This window comes from Alosa sapidissima, chromosome 4 (assembly GCF_018492685.1).
Source record: "Alosa sapidissima isolate fAloSap1 chromosome 4, fAloSap1.pri, whole genome shotgun sequence".
Taxonomy (NCBI): domain Eukaryota; kingdom Metazoa; phylum Chordata; class Actinopteri; order Clupeiformes; family Clupeidae; genus Alosa; species Alosa sapidissima.
Window position 1 is genome coordinate 15,737,118 of NC_055960.1, and position 21,386 is coordinate 15,758,503.

General features: G+C 38.5%; 1 protein-coding gene and 1 pseudogene across 1 annotated transcript; both read right to left on the reverse strand.

Annotated features, from left to right (window-relative positions):
• Positions 1-7,603: 7,603 nt before the first annotated feature.
• LOC121707644 lies at positions 7,604-8,306 on the reverse strand (annotated as a pseudogene).
• Positions 8,307-16,551: 8,245 nt separating this feature from the next.
• Positions 16,552-17,260, reverse strand: LOC121707648 (transcription factor HES-5-like). Its single transcript, XM_042090340.1, has 2 exons — positions 17,186-17,260; positions 16,552-17,077 (listed from the first exon to the last, which is right to left on the reverse strand). Exons 1-2 carry the CDS (start codon positions 17,246-17,248, stop codon positions 16,655-16,657), a joined length of 486 nt encoding a protein of 161 aa, XP_041946274.1. The 5' UTR covers positions 17,249-17,260; the 3' UTR covers positions 16,552-16,654.
• Positions 17,261-21,386: the final 4,126 nt, after the last annotated feature.

Genomic DNA, 21,386 nt, shown 5'->3' on the forward strand with positions numbered 1-21,386 from the left:
GTAAAAATACAAGAAAAGCAGCATTTATTTTCATTATTAGATAGATCGGTAACACTTTACTTGACAGTATCGACATAAGAGTGACATATGACATCAACATAAACATATACATATGACACTGTCATGACACATGAACCCTAACCCTAATCCTAACCTCTAACCCTAATCCTAATCCTAAACCTAACCCTAATCCTAATCCTAACTTGTTATGACAAAAACCGAATGTCACTTAATAACAAAAGCGTTATGTCATAAACGTTTATTCATGACAGTGTCATGTCAATCTTACGTTGATAATGTCAAGTAAAGTGTAACCGATAAATCTAATATTTTGACACAATTAAATCTAACATTTTGACCCACTGTGTGGATGTGGGAAAGGACTGACCCTGTGAGGAGAGTAATCTTAATCTGCTGCCTGATGTTGGGGTCAATGATGCTGACAGCTCACCACTGTACACACACGTGTGAAACATTGCAAGTGTGTCTATCCCATTTGACCCTAATGATCCAACACTGTAGGATATATTTCAGAAATGACTCATCTTGTAGAGATAATCCCCCTATTCCAGCTAAATTAGAGTTTTTATATGTTTGCTTCACATATTATGAAAAAAGTTTTAAATTTGAACTCTTGAATTACTTCAGACTTTTCACTGACCGTCATACCTTTAAAAAATAAATTCACTTTATTTCAACATATAGAAAAAGGAGGGAAACCTCTTAAAGAATGCACTTGGGCTCTATAGCAGCTGCTGGTAGATCGCTCAGTAAACTTTGCCCACTATGAGACCTTTATGCACCAACAAAAGGACTCTCTCTAAACTCCTAAGCTTCTTCATCCCTCATAAATAATGTTAAAAACCTATTGACAGTTATTAGTGCGTCTTCTTGTAAACAGAGAATGACATCACAAACCATCTGGAGGGAAAAAACCTCATTGGGTGAGTTCTCTAATGGAAGGCTACTATGAAATTAAGCTTAGTTAATTGTCAGAAAAGAGTACAGAATGCTTGTCATTGTAAAATTAAATATATTCTTCATGTTTTACAATTAAATGCACATTTGTTGTAGATATTTTATAAAACATCTTCTCAATGTTTGACTTAGTTATATGGTGGACTAAAATACCCTTGTTGTTCCCACAAGCCAGTTATGCTACATTGCAACAACATCATTACCATAATATTTATTATAATGGTTGTTATATATCTAGTTTGTCAATATACAACATGAAAATTGCAACACGTGCCTTTTCCCTTGTGTATCTTTGTGGAATTCCCCAGTGGGATGATGGGTGCTAGCGACCCAGCTACTGAGACTCTCCTCTCCAGAGCTTTCCCACACTCTGCCCATTCATACAGCTCCGGATGAACAATAGAAGTGTGCCTTGTTAATTCCAACCCATCTGTAGGGGATCTGTGTCTAATGGTGCCCTCAGGCTGAAAGGCTGACGTTTTTCTTAAATGATTGTTAGAGAATTAAACTGACTGAAATAGACATTTTGGATTTGTTTGAGTCTTACAATACACTGTATTGAATACAGAATATCACAACTGAGTTGGAATTGGAAACATTATGATATAAAGAGAATGTCAATAGCAATACCAACAGTAAAAACGACATAATATCTTTAACAATTTTTTTTTCATTATCTCTTATGAATCCACTGTTTATCACAGGGTGTTTAAATGAATAGCCTATATCTTGTAGAGTAAAACTCTGTATTCATCCTGGCCATCTGCCACACCAGTGTGGTCTGTGGTCTCTGGTCAGTCATCTCTCTCTATTCTCTATGAGAGAGTCCTCCCCGGTTTCCCACACTTTCTCCATTGATCGCTCTTCAATAGAGGAAGAACAGAATAGTGTGTCATTACCCAAGTTCAGCCAGCTGCTGTTCCATTCACAAAATGTAGTAGTGTTTCATTTAGCAGCAGTCAAACAGCTAAGATGCAGTAACACTTTCAGTATGCAACTACTTTCCAATATTTAAAGGTGACTTTTTTAGGGAACATCTAAAGCAACTTCATACTGATCCTATACTAAAACACAGATGACAAGAGGTCTTTTTCCATTTGAAAATAAATATGGCAACAAGACGTATCAAAAGACGTATCTTTTTTTAGTGTGAATAGTGGAAAAGCATAGACTCATTCTCATGCTTCAAAGCCTATGTGTGAGGAACAGGTGGATTATACTAGGGCCAGAGGTTGCCTGTAGCTAGTCACAGGTGTTTCTGTAACATGTGCAGGGCTGAGGTCCTATGAGATAGGTGTCTGTGTCATCAGCATATAGGTCTTGGACTGTTGGAGTTTCTCACAATGAGGAGTGTGGAGCTGCCACATGCTGGATTCTCCCATTGCTGGGGCACAATGGTCAAACCTCAGGGGAACAGGTGCTGGGTTGGGGGTGATGGAGAGAGACCCACAGACCCACTGTGTGGATGTGGGAAAGGACTGACCCTGTGAGGAGAGTTAATCTGCTGCCTGATGTTGGGGTCAATGATGCTGACAGGGCACATGTTGCTCACCACCATCATCTGCTGTCTCTTTTTGATGTCATTGCTGAAGTCAGAGCACACTGTGGTCACAGTCACTGTACACACTTTGAGAGTCTATTCATGAGATTTAAATCTCTTTGAAGTGTCAAACAACTATTGCCTTTCATTCATAGTTTTTGGCAGCTTAATAATCATATGACTACTACATTCCATGCCTCTTGAGAATGATATGGCAATCACAATAGAACAGTAATTTTAGCTTGTCCGTCAGTAGTGTGATCAAACATAAACAACAGTTACAGAAATATGTCTTTCATGTCCTAGCACTTTAATGCCTTTAATGTGTAGCACTTTTTCTTTCAGATAACCTGAGGAATGTTTTAAGGACCAAAATAGAGCAGTTTGTTTAGGAATGCTGAATGGAATGACACCAACAAAATGTCTTCAGTTGAACTGCATATTTTATTGCAATTTTCTGGTATGCAAAATTTATGCCATATGGAAACAATAGGTTCAAACAATTCTGAACATAGACATTTGTCAAGACAGCAATCAATTCCATGGTTTTGTCTCCATTGGGATGAAGAGGTGAAATACAAATCAGTCTTTGTAAAAGACATTGGTAACAACATGTCAAAAACACCAAATAGGCATCTTGTTAAAGCACACTCCTTCAAATAGAAGGTAACATTACATTCTCTTAAATATTAAGAGAGTCAGGTATATCTCACTTCTGTGAGATCTTTATATAATCCAACCCCTCAACAAAAGACAATTATAGGATATAAGCTTTAAAACAAGCTTTGAAAGTCAAGTTTAAGAAATAGTAATATTTCATAGAAATATTATTAACTGCCTTTAGGTAAGACATATCAATCATGAAAATAATATCAGCATGGCTGACATAGCATTTTAAACCGTCATCTCAAAAGACATTTATGTTGCCATAAGCAGCCTTTTCATTTCTTTAAAAAAGAATTATGAGACAAGAAATCATCACATTTCAGTGAAAGCATTTCAATTGAAATAAGAATTGATCTAGGAGATACATTATAAAAGCTTCGAGAAGAAGCCAATATCTAACATTTTATAAAAATGTTTTCATGTCTTCACAGAAGACAAATCCATTGCTAAAAATTGCAATATTTCTTTTCTTGTAACAGAATATAATATATTCTTTAATTTAAAGTAGATAAATCATCTGCATTAGCAGACTTTAAGGTAATTAAATGTTCTTTCTGTTTCCATCTCTGACCAATTTGGTCATGTAGTTAGAAGTCTTTCCAAAGAATCATATGACATGAAGTCATCACATTTTCAATTGAAGTAAGAATTGATTGTATCAAGTTCTAATAATTGAAATCCACTATAATAACATAAAGACTTCCAGTTGAAGCCAGTGACATATTTAAAAAATATATGTTTCTTCACAAAAGACAAATCCTTTGCGAACAATTGCAAAAGTAATTTTCTTACAACAGAACATAATGTATTCTTTGATACAAAGAAGATAATTTCCCTGCATTTGCAGAGTTGAACAAAATGACATGTCCTTAGTTATTAAATTCTGACCTATTTGATCATGTAGTTGAGAAATCTCTTCTGTGTGGAATTCTACCATGGCCTCCAGGGGGCGCTCTTGGCTGGACTATTGTCTTTGCCCTGGACACACTTGACAGGAGAGCTCAATGGGCACTGGTGCCTCTCACTTCTGCAGCCATCACTGGGTGGTTGTAGGGTCTGGAACTGGGTCAGCAACTTCCTATGGGACTGTGTTTTCCCAAAGTCCTCGGACAGGAAGTGAACAACGTCTTCAGCACACCTGGAGAAGCCCTGACTGGCAGCATCGAAGGAGGGTGTAGTTTTCACTGCATGAAGATGCCGTGTCAGGAGGAATACAGTCATTTCCAGGATGTCGGCTTTCTCCAGCTTGGAGTCGGAATGTTGGTTGAGGAGCTTTGGACCCAGGAGAGCCTTGAGTTGCTCGATGCTGTTAGTGATGCGATCTCTGCGCAGTTTTTCCACAATGGGTTTTCTCAGCTAAAAATAAGAAAGAATATGTCATTAATACATATGTTCATTATGTATTTCAAAGACAACCCAACAAAGAAAACAAATGTCAAAGTTGAAAGAGGCAAGTTACAATATCTACCTTGCGGTTCAGACGCAGGTGTTCCTTTGAGTAGCCTGCTGTTGAAGTGATTGTAGGTGCCATTGCTGTAGCTGCAGTAGATCTCTATGTGTAGAGTGAATCTGATCAGCACTGGCTTCATGTCCTCTATTTATACTCCCAGATCTCCATATGAATTTGTGGGTCTTGGGCTGGTTGGAGCTTCTCACAGTCAGCAGCCAATGGCTGAGCTGCAGAGGACAATGAGGAGTGTGGAGCTGCCACATGCTGGATTCTCCCATTGGGGCACAATTGTCAAACCTCAGGGGAACAGGTGCTGGGTTGGGGGTGATGGAGAGAGACCCACAGACCCACTGTGTGGATGTGGGAAAGGACTGACCCTGTCAGGAGAGTTAATCTGCTGCCTGATTTTGGGGTCAATGATGCTGACAGGGCACACGTTACTCACCATTGTACACACGTGTTAAATGTTTGAAGCGTGTATATTCCATTGGAGCCAAATCATCACTGTAGAATACATTTCAGAAATTAGTCATCTAAATTATGTACAACTAATCCTCTGATTTCAGATAGATCAGAGTTTTTTGTTAAATTAATGTTAGTTTGAATTAATGTATGTTTTGTACAAAGTTTCAAATCTGAACTCTTCACAATGACTTGAGACTTTGGACCGTCATACTTTTTTAAATTTTTTTAAACCCACTTTATTTCAACATTCAGCTTTTTTTTGCTTCCCCATTGGGTGAGCTCTATATTGGTAGGCTGTGTACAAAAATATGCTTAGTTAACTGTCATAAATAAGGTGAGAATACTTGTCATTGTAAAATTAAATCTATGTTGTTCATGTTTTACAGTTAAATGCCATTTTTGTAGAATTTAAAAAAAATATCCTCTCATTTTGTTTTACTAAACATTTTGTTTAGTAATTTGGACGAGTAAAATACGCAGTCGACTATTTTATATCTACTGTAACAACATTATTAGCAAAGACTTATTAACATCTTATATTGGCTGTTATATTTCTACTTTGTCAATATGCCTGATGAAGATCCAGGGTGATCTAAACGTTGCTATGTTTTTAAAGTAATAAAGTTTATACTTATGGAGCAATTGCAGTGTGCAGACCACACTTCTTCTACTTTGTCAATATATATCATGAAAAAATTGCAACTCGTGCCTATTCCCTTGTGTATCTTTGTGGAATTCCCCAGTGGGATGGTGGGTGCTAGTGACCCAGCTACTGAGACTCTCCTCTCCAGAGCTTTCCCACACCCTGCCCATTCATACAGCTCCAGATGAATAATAGAAGTGTGCCTTGTTAATTCCAACCCATCTGTAGGGGATCTGTGTCTAATGGTGCCCTCAGGCTGCAATGCTGACATTTTTCTCAAATGATGGTTAGAGAATTAAACACACTGAAATGTCTCACATTAAGATTTTGTTTGTCACAGAGTTTTAGCTCAAACACAGTAAAGTAAAATTTCAATGTGCTGTAGTCATCCAACCCAGCTGTCACATGACTATGGTATATGTCTTTTGTTAGTCATCTACTTCTCTGAGAGAGAGAGTCCTCCCTGGTTTCCCACACTCTCTCCATTAATCGCTCCTCAATAGAAGAATGAGAGCTGTGTGTGTCATTACTCAACACATATGGATGCTCAGCCAGCCAGCTGCTGATCCATTCACTTACTATAGTAATGCACCAGTCAACTGGCTGAGATGACTTTTGAGTATTTTAAGTTGCCTTTTTTGTTGGGTTAGGTGATGGAGAAAGATCCACAGACCCACTGTCTAGATGTTGGAAAGGACTGACTCTATATGAGGGGAATTAATCTGCTGCCTGATGTTGGGGCCAATGATGCTGACAGGGCAAACTGGTTCACACTGTACACACTATCGGATTGTGTTCTTGAGTGTTTGATCTTTATGAACTGCGAATGTCTAGTGCTGAATTTCATGTCACATGTAAATGACAAGGTTATGTCATTAGAGTAGTACTCCTAACTGATCTGTTAATAGTGTAATGATATTACAAAGGCAAATGTTGCAAAAATATGGATTTCAAGCCCTGTTACATCAGTTTCAGGATACTCAGTCCTTTTTAACAATGAAATAACCTGTAAGGGAATGTTGAATGGAATGACACCCACAAAGTCACTTGGGTTGAGTTGCATATTTTATTGCAATTTTCTGGCATATAAAATGTATGCAATGAGGAAATAATGCATTCAAACAAATATGAACATATATCTTTGTCAACAAAGCAATCAATTCCACTGTTTTGTCTCCATTGGGATGAAGAGGTGAAATACAAATCAGTCTTTGTAAAAGACATTGGTAACATCATATCAAAAACACCAAACAGGTATCTTGTTAAAGCACACTCCTTCAAATAGAAGGTAACATTACATTCTCTTAAATATTAAGAGAGTCAGGTATGTCTCATTTTTATGAGATCTTCATATAATCCAATTCCTCAACAAAGGACATTTATAGGATATAAACTTTAAAACAAGCGTTGAAAGTAAGAAATTGTAATATTTCACAGAAATATTAACTGACTTAAGGTAAGCCATGTTAATCATGTAAAAATATGAAAATAATGTCAGCATTGCTGACATACATTTTTTAACCATCCTCTCAAAAGACATGTCATAATTTGCAGACTTTCCTTTTCTTTAAAAAAGAATCATATGACATGAAGTCATCACATTTGTAATTGAAATATTAATTGATCTTATCAAGATCTTATAATGGAGATCCATTAAATAATATAAAGACTTCCATCTGAAGCCAATAACATATTTGTTAAAAAATGTTCATGTGTCTTCACAGAAGACAAATCCATTGCAAACAATTGCAAAACTAATTTTCTTACAACGGAACAGAATTTAATCTTTGGAATAAAGAAGATAATTTCCCTGCATTTGCAGAGTTGAACAAAATGAAATGTCCTTATTAATTAATTTCTGACCAATTTGATCATGTAATTGAGAAGTCTCTTCTGTGTTTCACTACCAGGGCCTCCAGGGGGTGCTCTTGGCTGGACTCTTATCTTTGCCCTGGACACACTTGACAGGAGAATCCAACTGGCACTGGTGCCTCTCCTTCCTGTGATCATCACTGGGTGGTTGTAGGGTCTGGAACTGGGTCAGCAACTTCCCATGAGACTGTGTTCTCCCAGAGTCATTGGACAGGAAGTAAACAACGTCTTTAACACACCTGGAGAAGCCCTGACTGGCAGCATCGAAGGAGGGTGATGTTTTCACTGCATGAAGATGCCGTCTCAGGAGGCAAACTGTCATCTCCAAGATGTCGGCTTTCTCCAGCTTGGAGTCGGGCTGCTGGTTGAGGAGCTGTGGACCCAGGAGATCCTTGAGGTCCTCGATACTTTTGTTGATGCGATCTCTGCGCAACTTCTCCACAATGGGTTTTCTCAGCTAAAAAGAAGAAAAAATATTTTTTATTAATACGTATGTCCATTATGTATTTCAAAGACAAACCAACAAAGAAAACAAATGTCAAAGTTGTAAGAGGCAAGTTACAATATCTACCTTGTGGTTCAGACTCAGGTGTTCCTTTGAGTAGCCTGCTGAGGAAGTGATTGTAGGTGCCATTGCTGTAGCTGCAGTAGATCTCTCTGTGTAGAGTGAATCTGATCAGAACTGGCTTCATGTCCTCTATTTATACTCCCAGATCTCCATATGAATGTGTGGGTCTTGGGCTGGTTGGAGTTTCTCACAGTCAGCAGCCAATGGCTGAGCTGCAGAGGACAATGAGTAGTGTGGAGCTGCCACATGCTGGATTCTCCCATTGCTGGGGCACAATGGTCAAACCTCAGGGGAACAGGTGCTGGGTTGGGGGTGATGGAGAGAGATCCACAGACCCACTGTGTGGATGTGGGAAAGGACTGACCCTGTGAGGAGAGTTAATCTGCTGCCTGATGTTGGGGTCAATGATGCTGACAGGGCACACGTTGCCCACCACTGTACACACACGTGGGAAATGTTTTTGGGAAGTGTGTGTAGAGCCATTTTGAGCCAAATGATTCAAGACTGTAGAACATATTTCAGAAAGAGCTTATCAATATTTTAAAATGTCTTAAAAAATTAAGCCCCCAACTCTAAAAATGCAGTTGTTTCAAATATTCGGTTCAGCATTGTAAATGAGTACTATTAACAGTTATTGCAGCCCTTATTTGAAATTTGACCTTTTATAATGTCCTGTAAACAAAATCACAAACAATCTGGAAGAAACACAATCTCATTGGTTGAGCTTCTGATGATGCTTTGTGAAAAAATGCTTAGTTAATTGTCATGATGAACTTAAAATGATCAAGGAATGATTTTGATTACCAAACTGAACCTAAATTTCAGAGGTTTTAAAGTTTAAAAAGCATTTTCTTTTAGGTATTCTGAAAACATTCCAACCTTAATTTTGATATGGTAATGTCGATAGTCAAGATCTTGGAGTCAAAATATGCAACACCATTTGGAAAAATGAATTTAAACTTGATATGTTCTGTTATTTTTCAATAAAAATATGTCAGTATACTTCAAAAATGCAACACGTGCCTTTTCCCTTGTGTATCTTTGTGGAATTCCCCAGTGGGATGGTGGGTGCTAGCGACCCAGCTACTGAGACTCTCCTCTCCAGAGCTTTCCCACACTCTGCCCATTCATACAGCTCCGGATGAACAATAGAAGTGTGCCTTGTTAATTCCAACCCATCTGTGGCCATGCCTAATGATTGTCTCAGGATAAAATTCCCTTTCTCAAATTCCTCAAATAGGCTCTTTGCATGTACGGTTTGTTTGTTTCCGGTGGAGCCAGGTGTGTTTGAACCTGAATTTATGCCAGTTAAAATTGTTATTATTGAGCAATCAATTCAGTGTCGGAGTGAAGATGTTAGGAGCAGAATATAACAAAAGATGCCGTTACAACACAGTTAACACCTCACCGGAAAAGCGGCCGCATTGAAAGCCTTTCGTGCAAAGAGCCCATTATGGTCAAAAACGACCTCTGATTTTTTAATGTTTTTATGATGTTGGAATGAGTGATGCTGACAGGACACATGTAATTCACCAATGTACACTTTGAGAGTTTGTTCGTGTTACATTTCTGTTATTTATTATGACCGCTTCGCTAGGTCATATAATGATTGTCAAAGTTTTTTTTTTTTTTTTTCCGTCATCTACTTCCTGAATTTTTGGTCAACGATACCCGGGACACCGAAACACCGGTGCACATGAAATTTGGTGGGTATGGGGTCTAAAAAAAATTAGGTTATGTGTACATTTAGTGACTGTACACTCATTGGCCTGTAGATGGCGGGCCACACATATACACATGCACACACACACAGGCACCCACATACTATGGTATTAGAACGGCCGATACATAATTACAAATTCAGTAGGATTAAAAGAAAGCCAAATATTCATCATCATCATCATGGCTGCATTTTCAGTATGATAAGTAGTCGTTTGTCCACTAGATGGCGCATCGTTGCAGTGAGACGTAATTTTGTTGGAAGTTAAAAGTGGATTGGAAAAACAATGGACGCTTCTAACGTCTAATAAGGATAGGACGATGTTCACATGAAATGTAATTCCCATTTCTTATTGAAGCCAAAATAAATCTGAGGATGTTTATCGGACATGCTTGGTTTTTACTGCAGGTACGTTAATCTTATAATATCAATAAGGACCTAGGTAATGTTACCGTTAGCGTTGGTTGAGTGATGGAGGCCAATTTGATTGATTGCATTTGTAGAAAACTATACAGAGATGTTTTTGTTTATAAATAAATAAATAACTTTATGCTGATACCTTTTGCTTTTCCCAAATACAATGTAGCCTACAGGTGTAAGTGACCTTTCATCAATCCAGTTGCAATGGATGAACTGTGATGAACTGCCCTACCTTGATTGTTTAGAGATTTTAAAGGTTTTATAACAATGCTACATCTTCTTTGGCTATTCTACAATCTATTCACCTTTTCAGCACCAGTAGGCTACTTTCTATGCAGCCGCACACACACACTCAGGCATGCCAAACAAGTATACACAAAAGTTTCAAGAGTGGGGGATGGAGTAAAAGATGGAGACAAATTGAAGTGATTTATTTTCGCGGAACGGATGTACAGGACTGAGCGGCGGTCATATTTTGTACCGCTATGCGGTACATCTAGTTTCTTTTCATTTTTTGTTCTTTTTTGTTAATGCCTTTGAAGTATCAAACATTTTTGAGTAGTGAAAAGCATTCGGATCAATTTGATGAAAACAAAGTGGGAATGTCTACAACTTTTATGGTCTTCTGTTTGGAATTTAAGTGATTTCCATTTTTACAAATCTCCATCTACAAATGTGATGCTTGGGTTTGCCATGTAGAAAATGCCAATGGAGGGAAAATCCTTCTCAGAAACCCTCCTGTCAATAGCTGTCTATGGACCCTTTCAAGAGAGTTCCATTATCAGCATCATAGTTGGCCCAACAAGACTTCCTTTTTAACATTCCATATGTTATCTTAATGCAGAGGAAGTAGATTGGGGCCCAAATAGAATGTTCAAGCATTGTTTTTGTTTTTATTGTTGAAAGGGTCTATAGACATAACAGATGTGCCCTCTGTCTTTTTGTTTGCAGAGTTACCCAAATGCATTACAAAAGCTCCTCAGAGTTTTCTAATCAGTGGCAGTAACAGATCAGCTCTTGCTTTTGTTGAAAACAACAAATGACATTGCAAAGAGTTTTGGAGGGAAAGTAACCTATTGGCTGAAGTTTAGAAGGAGGCATTTGAAAATAAGCAGGTCTGTGAGTTAGTCCAGTGGTTTTCAAAGTGGGGGCCCGGAGGGGGGTGCCAGGGGGGCCTCAGCAAGTTGGAAGGAAAAATAAAAGCAACAAATAAATACATTTGAAAAATGTAAAATATACCTATTACTATGAGGGTTGTTATACAATGCCATTATAATAATTTGTCACACAACTTCTTGTTCAGACCATGGTCATCTCTAAGATGGACTATTGTAATTCACTATTAGCTGGCTTACCCGCTTGTGTAATAAGATCATTACAGCTGATTCAGAATGCTGGAGCACACCTGGTCTTCAATCAGCCAAAGAGGACACATGTAACTCTTCTCCTAGTTACTCTCCAGTGGCTCCCTATAGTAGACAGAATTAAATGTAAATCTCTCACTTTAGCCAATAGGACACTGACTGGATCTGCTCCTAGTTATTTTAATTCAATAATCAAGCCTTACATCCCCAACCGCCCACTGCGGTCTTCTGATGAGCGTCTGTTATGAGCATCTGTAGGCGCTTTTTTCAACGCGGTTTGTTGCTAGCCTAACACCTGTTTCGAGTCCGAGACCCCGACCACAACATCCACGTCCACTAGTGAGGATTCTGCCTGTCGCTAATATGCCTGATACATAATAGTCTATGTCTTGGTATGATGTCACAGGTATGCTGGCGATTACGCCGCTCTGTCCGGCACCTGTCTTGTGTCTTTTGTTATTTTGTAAATTGTTTGTTTGTCTTGATGTCACGGGTACGCTGGCGACTACGCCGCTCCGTCCAGCATTGTTTGTCTTTATGTGTCAATGTCTTGTGTGTGGAGCGCTTTGGATTGTACTAAGTACATGTTAAATGTAGCCTGGCCTTGGCCTGTCTACGTACTTCCGGTCGATTTCTTTTCCCTACAGTACTCCAGAGAGTCTGGTTTCCAGGCTATGTTAAATGCGCTTTATAAATAAAAATGACTTGACTTGACTTGACATGTTAGTCGACCAGTCATAAAAACTATGTCTAATTCAAGACTCTATTCCTCAGTGGTTCCATGTTGGTGGAATGAGTTGCCCAGTGCTCTCCGTTCCTGTGGTAGCTTTGGGTCGTTTAAGAGGGGTCTAAAGACATTCTTGTTCAACATGTAGTTGTTTAAGCGCTCATGTGTTATGGTTTGTATAATATTGTTTTATTTTCATTAGGCTGTTGATTAATTTGACATTATTATTTATTATTGATATTCTCCTTAATGTAGTATTACCATGTCATTGTTTTTATATTATTGATTGGATGGACATTATTGTTTTATTATTGCTTTTCCCCTCATTTTCATTGCTTTTATTAGGCTATTGATTGAATTGATATTGTTGTTTATTATTACTATTCTCCTTATTATGTTTGACCAACATTCTAATCTGTTCCCTGTTCAATTTTAAATATTATGTTGTTTTGTATTTGTGTGTCGCTTTGGACAAAGGCATCTGCCAAATCCATAACCATAACCATATCTGAACATTATATTTTCCATGATAATGACTGGGACACACAGTAGAGTGATAGCTCTCATATAGCAGAAAGCCCCAAATGCAATTTTTACACACTGTATGCTCCATCGCGAAGTGCTTGTGGCTAAAATAATTATTAGGATTAGCTTAATGTATTTTTACATTTGCCTAGTGGTATTTGGGGGGCCTTGTCGTAGAAAAGTTTGGGAACTCCTGAGTTAGTCAGTTGATGAATGCAGTGTGACTGCATAGTGGAGGTTTGAAACATTAAACATGATGGACAACTACTGTAGGTCATATAAGACGATTTAATTGCTGCCTGTGTCTGGGGAGTTGAACATTGTCAAATGTCCTCGAGTTGCCATGGCTGGCCATTTTGATCAAATACATGTCCAAGTCTTGACTGTGTACTACCAGGACCTCAGAGGGAGCTCTTGGCTCGACTCTCTTGTCTATTCTGGACAGGCTTCAGAAGAAACCATTTTAATTGAAGACAAATCACGTTATTTCAATATATAGAAAAAGGAGGGAAAACCCATTCTGAATGTATTTAGGCTCACCAGATAAGTATAAGTAGTATATATACTTTTTTGATCCCGTGAGGGAAATTTGGTCTCTGCATTTAACCCAATCAGTGAATTAGTGAAATTAAGTGCCTTGCTCAAGGGCACTTCAGCCGCAGCCCACTGGTCAGGGCTCGAAGCGGCAACCCTCCGGTTACAAGTCCAGAGTGCTAACCAGTGGGCCACGGCTGCCCCGACAGATATAACATCTGTCATTCTGTCATGGTGCTGGTAGATCACTCAGTAGAGTTTCCCACACAGACCTTTATGCACCAACAAAAGGCCTCTCTGTAACCCCCTAAGCTTCTTTTCCCCTCATCTATAATGTTAAAGAGCTATTGACAGCTATTAGTGCTGCTTTCTGGAAACATGTGACATCACAAACCATCTGGAGGGAAAGAACCTCATTGGGTGAGTTCTTTATGCACAAAATCAGCCTAGGTAGTTGTTTATTATCTGTAAACAATTACAGAATACTTGCTCTCAATTTTTGGTTTGGTAAAATGGAGGAGTCAAATACCCTTGTCGATCCCACAAACCAGCCATGCTACACTGCAACATCACAGGCAAATATTTATTGATGTCTTATAATATTGGCTGTTATATTTATACTTTATACTTTATACTATACTCAATACTTTATACTTTATACTATACTCAATATACAACATGAAAATTGCAACTCGTGCCTTTTCCCTTGTGTGTCTTTGTGGAATTCCCCAGTGGGATGGTGGGTGCTAGCGACCCAGCTTCATTGGAAAGTTAGAAAATATAATTTATGGAGATTGTTGAAAGTTGTCAACACAATATTTGTCAAAGGGTGGTTGTCAGTATTTTGCTTTGATTAGCAAAATAAACTTCAACTTTTTGGTCAGTCAGCGGCATCCACACAAATATCTGAAATCTCTGTCTATTGTCCCACAGGAGGTCTGTGAGAGAGTCCACCACGCTTTCCCACACTCTCTCCATTCTCTGCTCTTCAATGGGGGAACAATAGAAGTGTGTCTCATTACCCTCCACATTAGTCAAGGAGCTTCATCCCCCTGCTGCCATGCTGACGGTGAGAGCAGTGGGGTCTTTAGTAGTATCACAAACTATGTGAGATATCGATCAATTGATACTAACACTACTATGCAGTCCAGGTCATGTGAAATCAGAGCTTTAGAAGTTAAAAAGCAACTTTGATGACTACATAAAACAGTTATCATGTGCCATGTTTGAACAGATGTTGGGTTAGCAGCTCTTGAAAGCTCAGGTTTTGTGCTGTAAACAAAATTTGGAGGGAAAAAAGCTTTGCCCATTTTCATTGGTCATTTTTAGAAAGCACACCATTTAGGGCATATGATTTATGAACCTAAACTAACTAAGAATACCTTAGTTATGTTGATGAATCATAAAGTTTAGAGATGTTTTATTATGATGTCATATGTGAAAGATGTGTAATTAAAGTGCAAAACAAAATGGACTTAAAGCAACACCAAAGAACGTTTCCTCTGTCGCACACACACTATTTGTTTATCCAGCACCGGCTTTGCAAATAACGATGTCCACAGACAGGGTAGAATATTTTATGATTTTATGAAAGTATGATGTATTGTGACATCAGATGCAAGTCAAATTTGTAGTTTCTTATGTCTCATTCCATCAAACTACAGATCCGCTACCCGATCTGGCAAACTTACATAGTGTGGTTATAGCCGATAGAGGGCCGCAAAGCGAATGCAAAAGTGCCGTTCACCCTGTTACGAGTTGATGAACCACTGAAACGATTTTGGAAATATTATTTTAAGGTACAAAAAACTCTTTGGTGTTGCTTTAATCCATGTTGTTAGAAGTCTGGGAGTTGCTAGTTCTGTCTGTGACCAATCTATTTCACTCTTGCCATTCACTCTTGCCATTTCACTCTTGCCATTCACTCTTCACTTGTGGGATAATAAAAGGGTGTTTTATTGCATAACATTACTGAAAGGGCTTTGTTGCCCAGGTGACTGTGATATAAGCCCAAACATCTGGATCTCTTTCAAAGGTAAATATAAAATTAGCAATTGAATTACAAACCAATTGATTACTCATTTTAAATGTTCCGACATAAAACAATATAATTTCAGTAATTACTTCTTCTTTTTTTTCATACTGTACATGTTCCTGCTACTTATATTAATGGTCCAATGACAATTTTTACTAAGCACATATTGAATTCTTGTCTTTCCAGGGAAGACAGTCAGTTTGGGGATGCTCAGTGGAATGACAACAAAAAAGGGAAATATGTTTTTAGAAACGTTTTATTGCAATATTCTATTGCAACCTGCATGGCCTGAGAAAATTAGGCCACATAAAATATGTTCAAACAATTTGAAGTAGTATTATTGTCAACAATGCAATACTCTTAAAGCTTAGTCTCCATTGGAACAACAAGGTGTTTAAAAAGTTGTTTTTATAAAAAACATCATAATATCAGGATGTCTAAAAACATCTTGCGGATTTACACTTCTTCTTTCTCAAGTCTAAATCTGGCATGAGAAAATTAAGCCATACAAAATATCTTCTAACAATTTGAACTATTATTGTATCATTTTCAACAATACAATGCTCTTAACAGGTCAGTCTCCATTGGAACAACAATATATTTTATACATGCATGTTTATAAAAAAAACATCATAATCATATCAGGATGTCCTTCGAGTGGAAGGAAAACATTGTTTTCTTAATGATCAAAAAAGAAAATATGTCTCAAAATAGAGATCTAAGGTAAGCCATCTTTCACCATTACAAATTCAAAGCATTTCACTAACATCAAAAAAACGGATGTTCAGCCATGAAAATAATATCAACATGATACATTTTCAATTGTCTTCTTAAAAGACATAGAGCATAAGTTTGAATTAACTCTGATTTCTTAACAAAATCAATACAAATGAAATAGAGAATCATTTCACTTAATTGTAAAACAATGGAAATCCATTATCAAAGTTTCAATCTGAAACTCATAAAGTTTGAGTTTGTGTCTTCACTGAAGACAACATAAATTACAAAATGTTTGCATTTACAATCTTATTTGCATTCTTTGATGTAAAGAGGATAAACTCCCAGCAAACTGCCTTGCAGGCTGTAAAAATGGGAGATTTTTTTGTTGGTCATTTTGTTGGATTTTAAGTCTTTTCTGTGTAATGTTCTACCAGGGCCTCCAGGGGTCGCTCTTGGTTAGAATCTTGTCTTTACCCTGGACATGCTGGACAGAAGAGTTTAACTGACACTGGTCACTCTCCTTCTGGTAGTCATCACAAGATGGTTGTAGGGTCTGGAACTGGGTCAGCAACTTTCCATAGGACTGTGTTTTCCCAGAGTCCTTGGACAGGAAGTAAACAACCTCTTGAGCACACCTGGAAAAGCCCTTTTTAACAGCATCACAATGTTGCAGAGTCTTAAGCTGGAGCTGTCGTCTCAGGAGGTAAACGGTCATCTCCAGAATGTCGGCTTTCTCCAGCTTGGAGTCGGGTTGCTGGTTAAGGAGCTGTGGACCGAGGAGATCCTTGAGTTCCTCGATACTTTTGTTGATACGATCCCTGCGCATCTTCTCAACAACTGGTTTTCTTATCTGCAAGAAGAATAACAACTCATGAATACCTTGCTCTTGCAATGTAATCAGCACAGCATGACAATATGTTTAATGAAGACAGACATTTTATTTTAAATTTTAATTTACCTTATGTGGCAGATTCACATGCCTCTTTGGGTTGTCTGCTGAGGAAGTGATTGTAGGTGCCATTGCTGTAGCTGCAGTAGATCTCTGTGTAGAGTGAATCTGATCAGAACTGGCTTCATGTCCTCTATTTATACTCCCAGATCTCCATATGAATGTGTGGGTCTTGGGCTGGTTGGAGTTTCTCACAGTCAGCAGCCAATGGCTGAGCTGCAGAGGACAATGAGGAGTATGGAGCTGCCACATGCTGGATTCTCCCATTGCTGGGGCACAATGGTCAAACCTCAGGGGAACAGGTGCTGGGTTGGGGGTGATGGAGAGAGACCCACAGACCCACTGTGTGGATGTGGGAAAGGACTGACCCTGTGAGGACAGTTAATCTGCTGCCTGATGTTGGGGTCAATGATTCTGACAGGGCACCACTGTACACGAAGCGACCACTGTACACACACACGTGAAACATGAGAAGTATTGAATTTGTTTTGAGTCATTGAACAATATGACCTTGTTGCATTTTTAAAAAAAAAAACATTTGTGTAAAAGAAAGGTATCCTGGCTAAACAAAGATGTATGATAGTTTCAAATACATAATAGCCATAATGTCTTGAATTATGGATACAAAAATGCAATAACATAAATGCTTAATCAAATAAATAAAAAATATAAAAGTACTATTTACAAAACATAATTTTTTGCCATTAAATAAAAGCACATTTGTACATCATGTAGAAAATGGAGGAGAAAAAAGTGGAGGGAAAACACTATCCAGAGTGTCTTGTGGATCTCCAGATGTAACAGCTGTTGTCCTCTTGCTGGTAAAGCGCTGAACACAGTTTCCCACACTAAAACCTACATACATCACAAAAGGCCCCTCTCTAAGCCCTTTAAATACCTCTAATCACTAATGTGAAAGAGTGTCAGACAGTCATTTAGTAGGCTACTGTTTGGTGTAAACAGAGATTAACATTTCAAACCATCTGGAGAGGAAGGACCTGGGTTAGTACTGAAAATTCAAGAAGTCAAGAAGTTGATGCTGTAAAAAAAGAAAATAAGCATGTAATTCAATGTTAAGGACCATTTTATTTCAAAATCACCATATTGGTTTTAAGACAGAATACCTATGTTGAATCACATCTTTTGTCTATTTCAGATAAGATTCTAATTGCCTACATATTTGTGTCATTATTTTTCCAAATTCACTCTGAGATGTGGTTTGTGTGCGAGCGAATGCATAAGTTGTGAAAACACTCAAGATCAATGGTAAATATTTATTGATACGAGCTACTGTCAACATTCTACTTAGTTAAGGTTACACGTGCCTATTCCCTTGTGTGTATGTGACTGTATGTTAATGACCAGTTACTGAGACTCTCCTCTCCAGAGCTTTCCCACACTCTGCCCATTCATACAGCTCCGGATGAACAATAGAAGTGTGCCTTGTTAATTCCAACCCATCTGTAGGGGAGCCCTGACTAATGATGCCCTGAGGCTGAAATGGTCATTGTTGATGTACTTCCGAAATTAAGGCAACTGAATTGCGGAGACTGAGATAAAACAAAAAAAATGTTACTGTCATGACTCATGACTTTTTGACTCTGAGACATTCCTCAGAGGATTCAAATTGTAATCATGGATGTGGCAGCTGAACCTATGATATGATCCTCAAGATGTTATGTTATTTTCAGAGAATTATCCTTTGTCTTACTATTTAATACCCTACCCACTATATCACTGAGATCTGGACTTTGTGTCTATTGTCCCACAGGAGGTCTGTGAGAGAGTCCACCACGCTTTCCCACACTCTCTCCATTCTCTGCTCTTCAATGGGGGAACAATAGAAGTGTGTCTCATTACCCTCCATATTAGTCAAGGAGTTTCTATCAACATAAAAATATCAAGGTCGTTGCATGCTAGGAGTTATTTACATATATTTATTTAAATGTAGCCTATTTATTTAATTAAGAACTAATGATAAGCACCATAATACAATAGGCCTACTAAGAAGTTTCTGCTAATAGATCACTTTAAAACACTCTGGAGCTTTAAGGTCTAGAATTGAAATCTGTTCCTTAGATTGACAACACAAATGTCCTCTGATAATTCAGGATCATTGATTCATATTTATAAAATGCTGCATTAGCTACTAACTGGGACTAAAAAGAGGGAGCACCAGGGGGGTCGCCAGCCGATTTTACCGGGGCTTCAGCCCGGGGTAAATTGAGCTCAGCCCGGGTAGGCAAAAAAATGTTATTTAACTTTTTTATTTCGTTGTGCATTCTATCTCTCGTAGCCTGTTAGAACAAGGAATCCCGAACACTAAACTCTGACAAGGAGAAGCAGAACGGGCGGGGCTGGAGCTGGGTGGAGAGCGGCAGAGGGTCGCTTCGCGGTCTGGTCAGAGAGCAGTGGATCTGTGCTCCACGTTTTTACTGCTGTCAACTCACTGGGTGGTGCAGCGTCAGGTTGCGTTACATTGAGAAAGCAGACGTGACATGGCCAGCAAAAAAACAATTGAAACTGTTTGCAAACTGAAATATAAGCTTAGTCCTGTCCGACCAACTCCATAAAGGCCAGCTATTAGTGTTGTTTAGCCTACCTATCCTATCGCTAGCTGGCTAGAAAGCTATCATTAGTAAACACTAAGCAGCTGAGTCAAAATTAACTTTTTGAAATATGAATATCTACCATTCACTATCTTGAATATCTTCACTGACAAATGAAGTGGCGAAATTCACCCACCATTCAATAGGTAATCCGTATTTTCTGTCTGAAATCTACCAACTTCAATATTTACCAGCATTTGTCTGGTGCAATTTTGCAAGCAAGCATTAGGCAACTGCAAAGCATCTGGTCAGGTTAATTGGCACAACACATTTCAGTGCTCGTTTTGAGAGAGAGAGAGAGAGAGAGAGATTTATTACACTCAGCTCTAAACAACTAAATTTAGCCAGAAGAGCTAAATGCTTTCGCCCCGTTGTTGAACATTTGTAGGCTGCCCTACTGATGTTCTGAGGAGCAGACGAGGATGTTACACTCTCTAACACTATAGCAAAAAAATGCAGTTTTGATACACATTAGGCCTGCAATGTAGGATTTTTTCGTAAGGGAGATGTTTTAATAGTGACAAACTATAAACCATTAAGGGGCTGAGACAGCTTTCATTCACCCTGTAATGAGCCATTTAACCATCAAAGTGATTACAAAGCTGATGACAAACATAAAACAGCATTAAAAAACCCAAGTTTCATCATGGGAATGAACGTTCCATGGGAATGTGTTTAAATGTCCACTGAAATGTATGCAAATGCCCTATGCATAAGCAAAGCATTTGTAATTAAAGCTGAACATTGCAATCTCAAAAGTTCTTTGTATCCTGCAATGTAGTATGTTTTTGTTGGTTTGCCACACACTGATCTGATTCCATGATTTTGTAGAGGGTAGCTGTTTTCTCTCTCTCTCTCTCTCTCTCTCTCTCTCTCTCTCTCTCTCTCTCTCTCTCTCTCTCTCTGTGTGTGTGTGTGTGCAATCCCATATTAACATCAAACATTTTACTGTCTTTTTGGTAGATCTCTGGCATAGATCAAACAACAAAAGAGCAGTCAGGTGATGGAGAGAAAAGGGAGATCAACAGAGGGAGGTGCAGAACATTTGCTTAATGATACATTACATGCAACCTCACACTTAAACGTGTATGTACAGTAATTCAATAATAAATAATTTGGGCAGTCTAATGTAGTCTGTTGTCTACTATAATAACACCTTTTTATGTACTGTATATATATATACATTTACATCCAGTCCTGCCGGGCTAAGCCCAGGTTGTCCTGAAAGTCTAGAAACGCCCCTGGGGAGCACATTACACCGGTGTTAGCAGCCCTGCACTGGCTCCCTGTGCAGCACAGAATACAATTCAAAGTGGCACTGCTTGTTTTTTAAAGCCCACATACAGTACATTGCTGACATGTTGCATACATTCCCTCAAGGTCTTTGAGGTCTGCATCCCAGTCACTTTTGAGTATCCCACAGTCACGGCTCAAACAGAAATGAGACCCTGCTTTTGCTGTGGTTGCATCAAGACTTTGGAATACTTTCCCAATGGACATGAGAAATATACCAACCCTAACTGCTTTTAAATCCAACCTTAAGCCACACTTTTTCCGTCTGGCATTTGGGGACTGTTGATCCTGAAGTTGGGTTCTTGGAG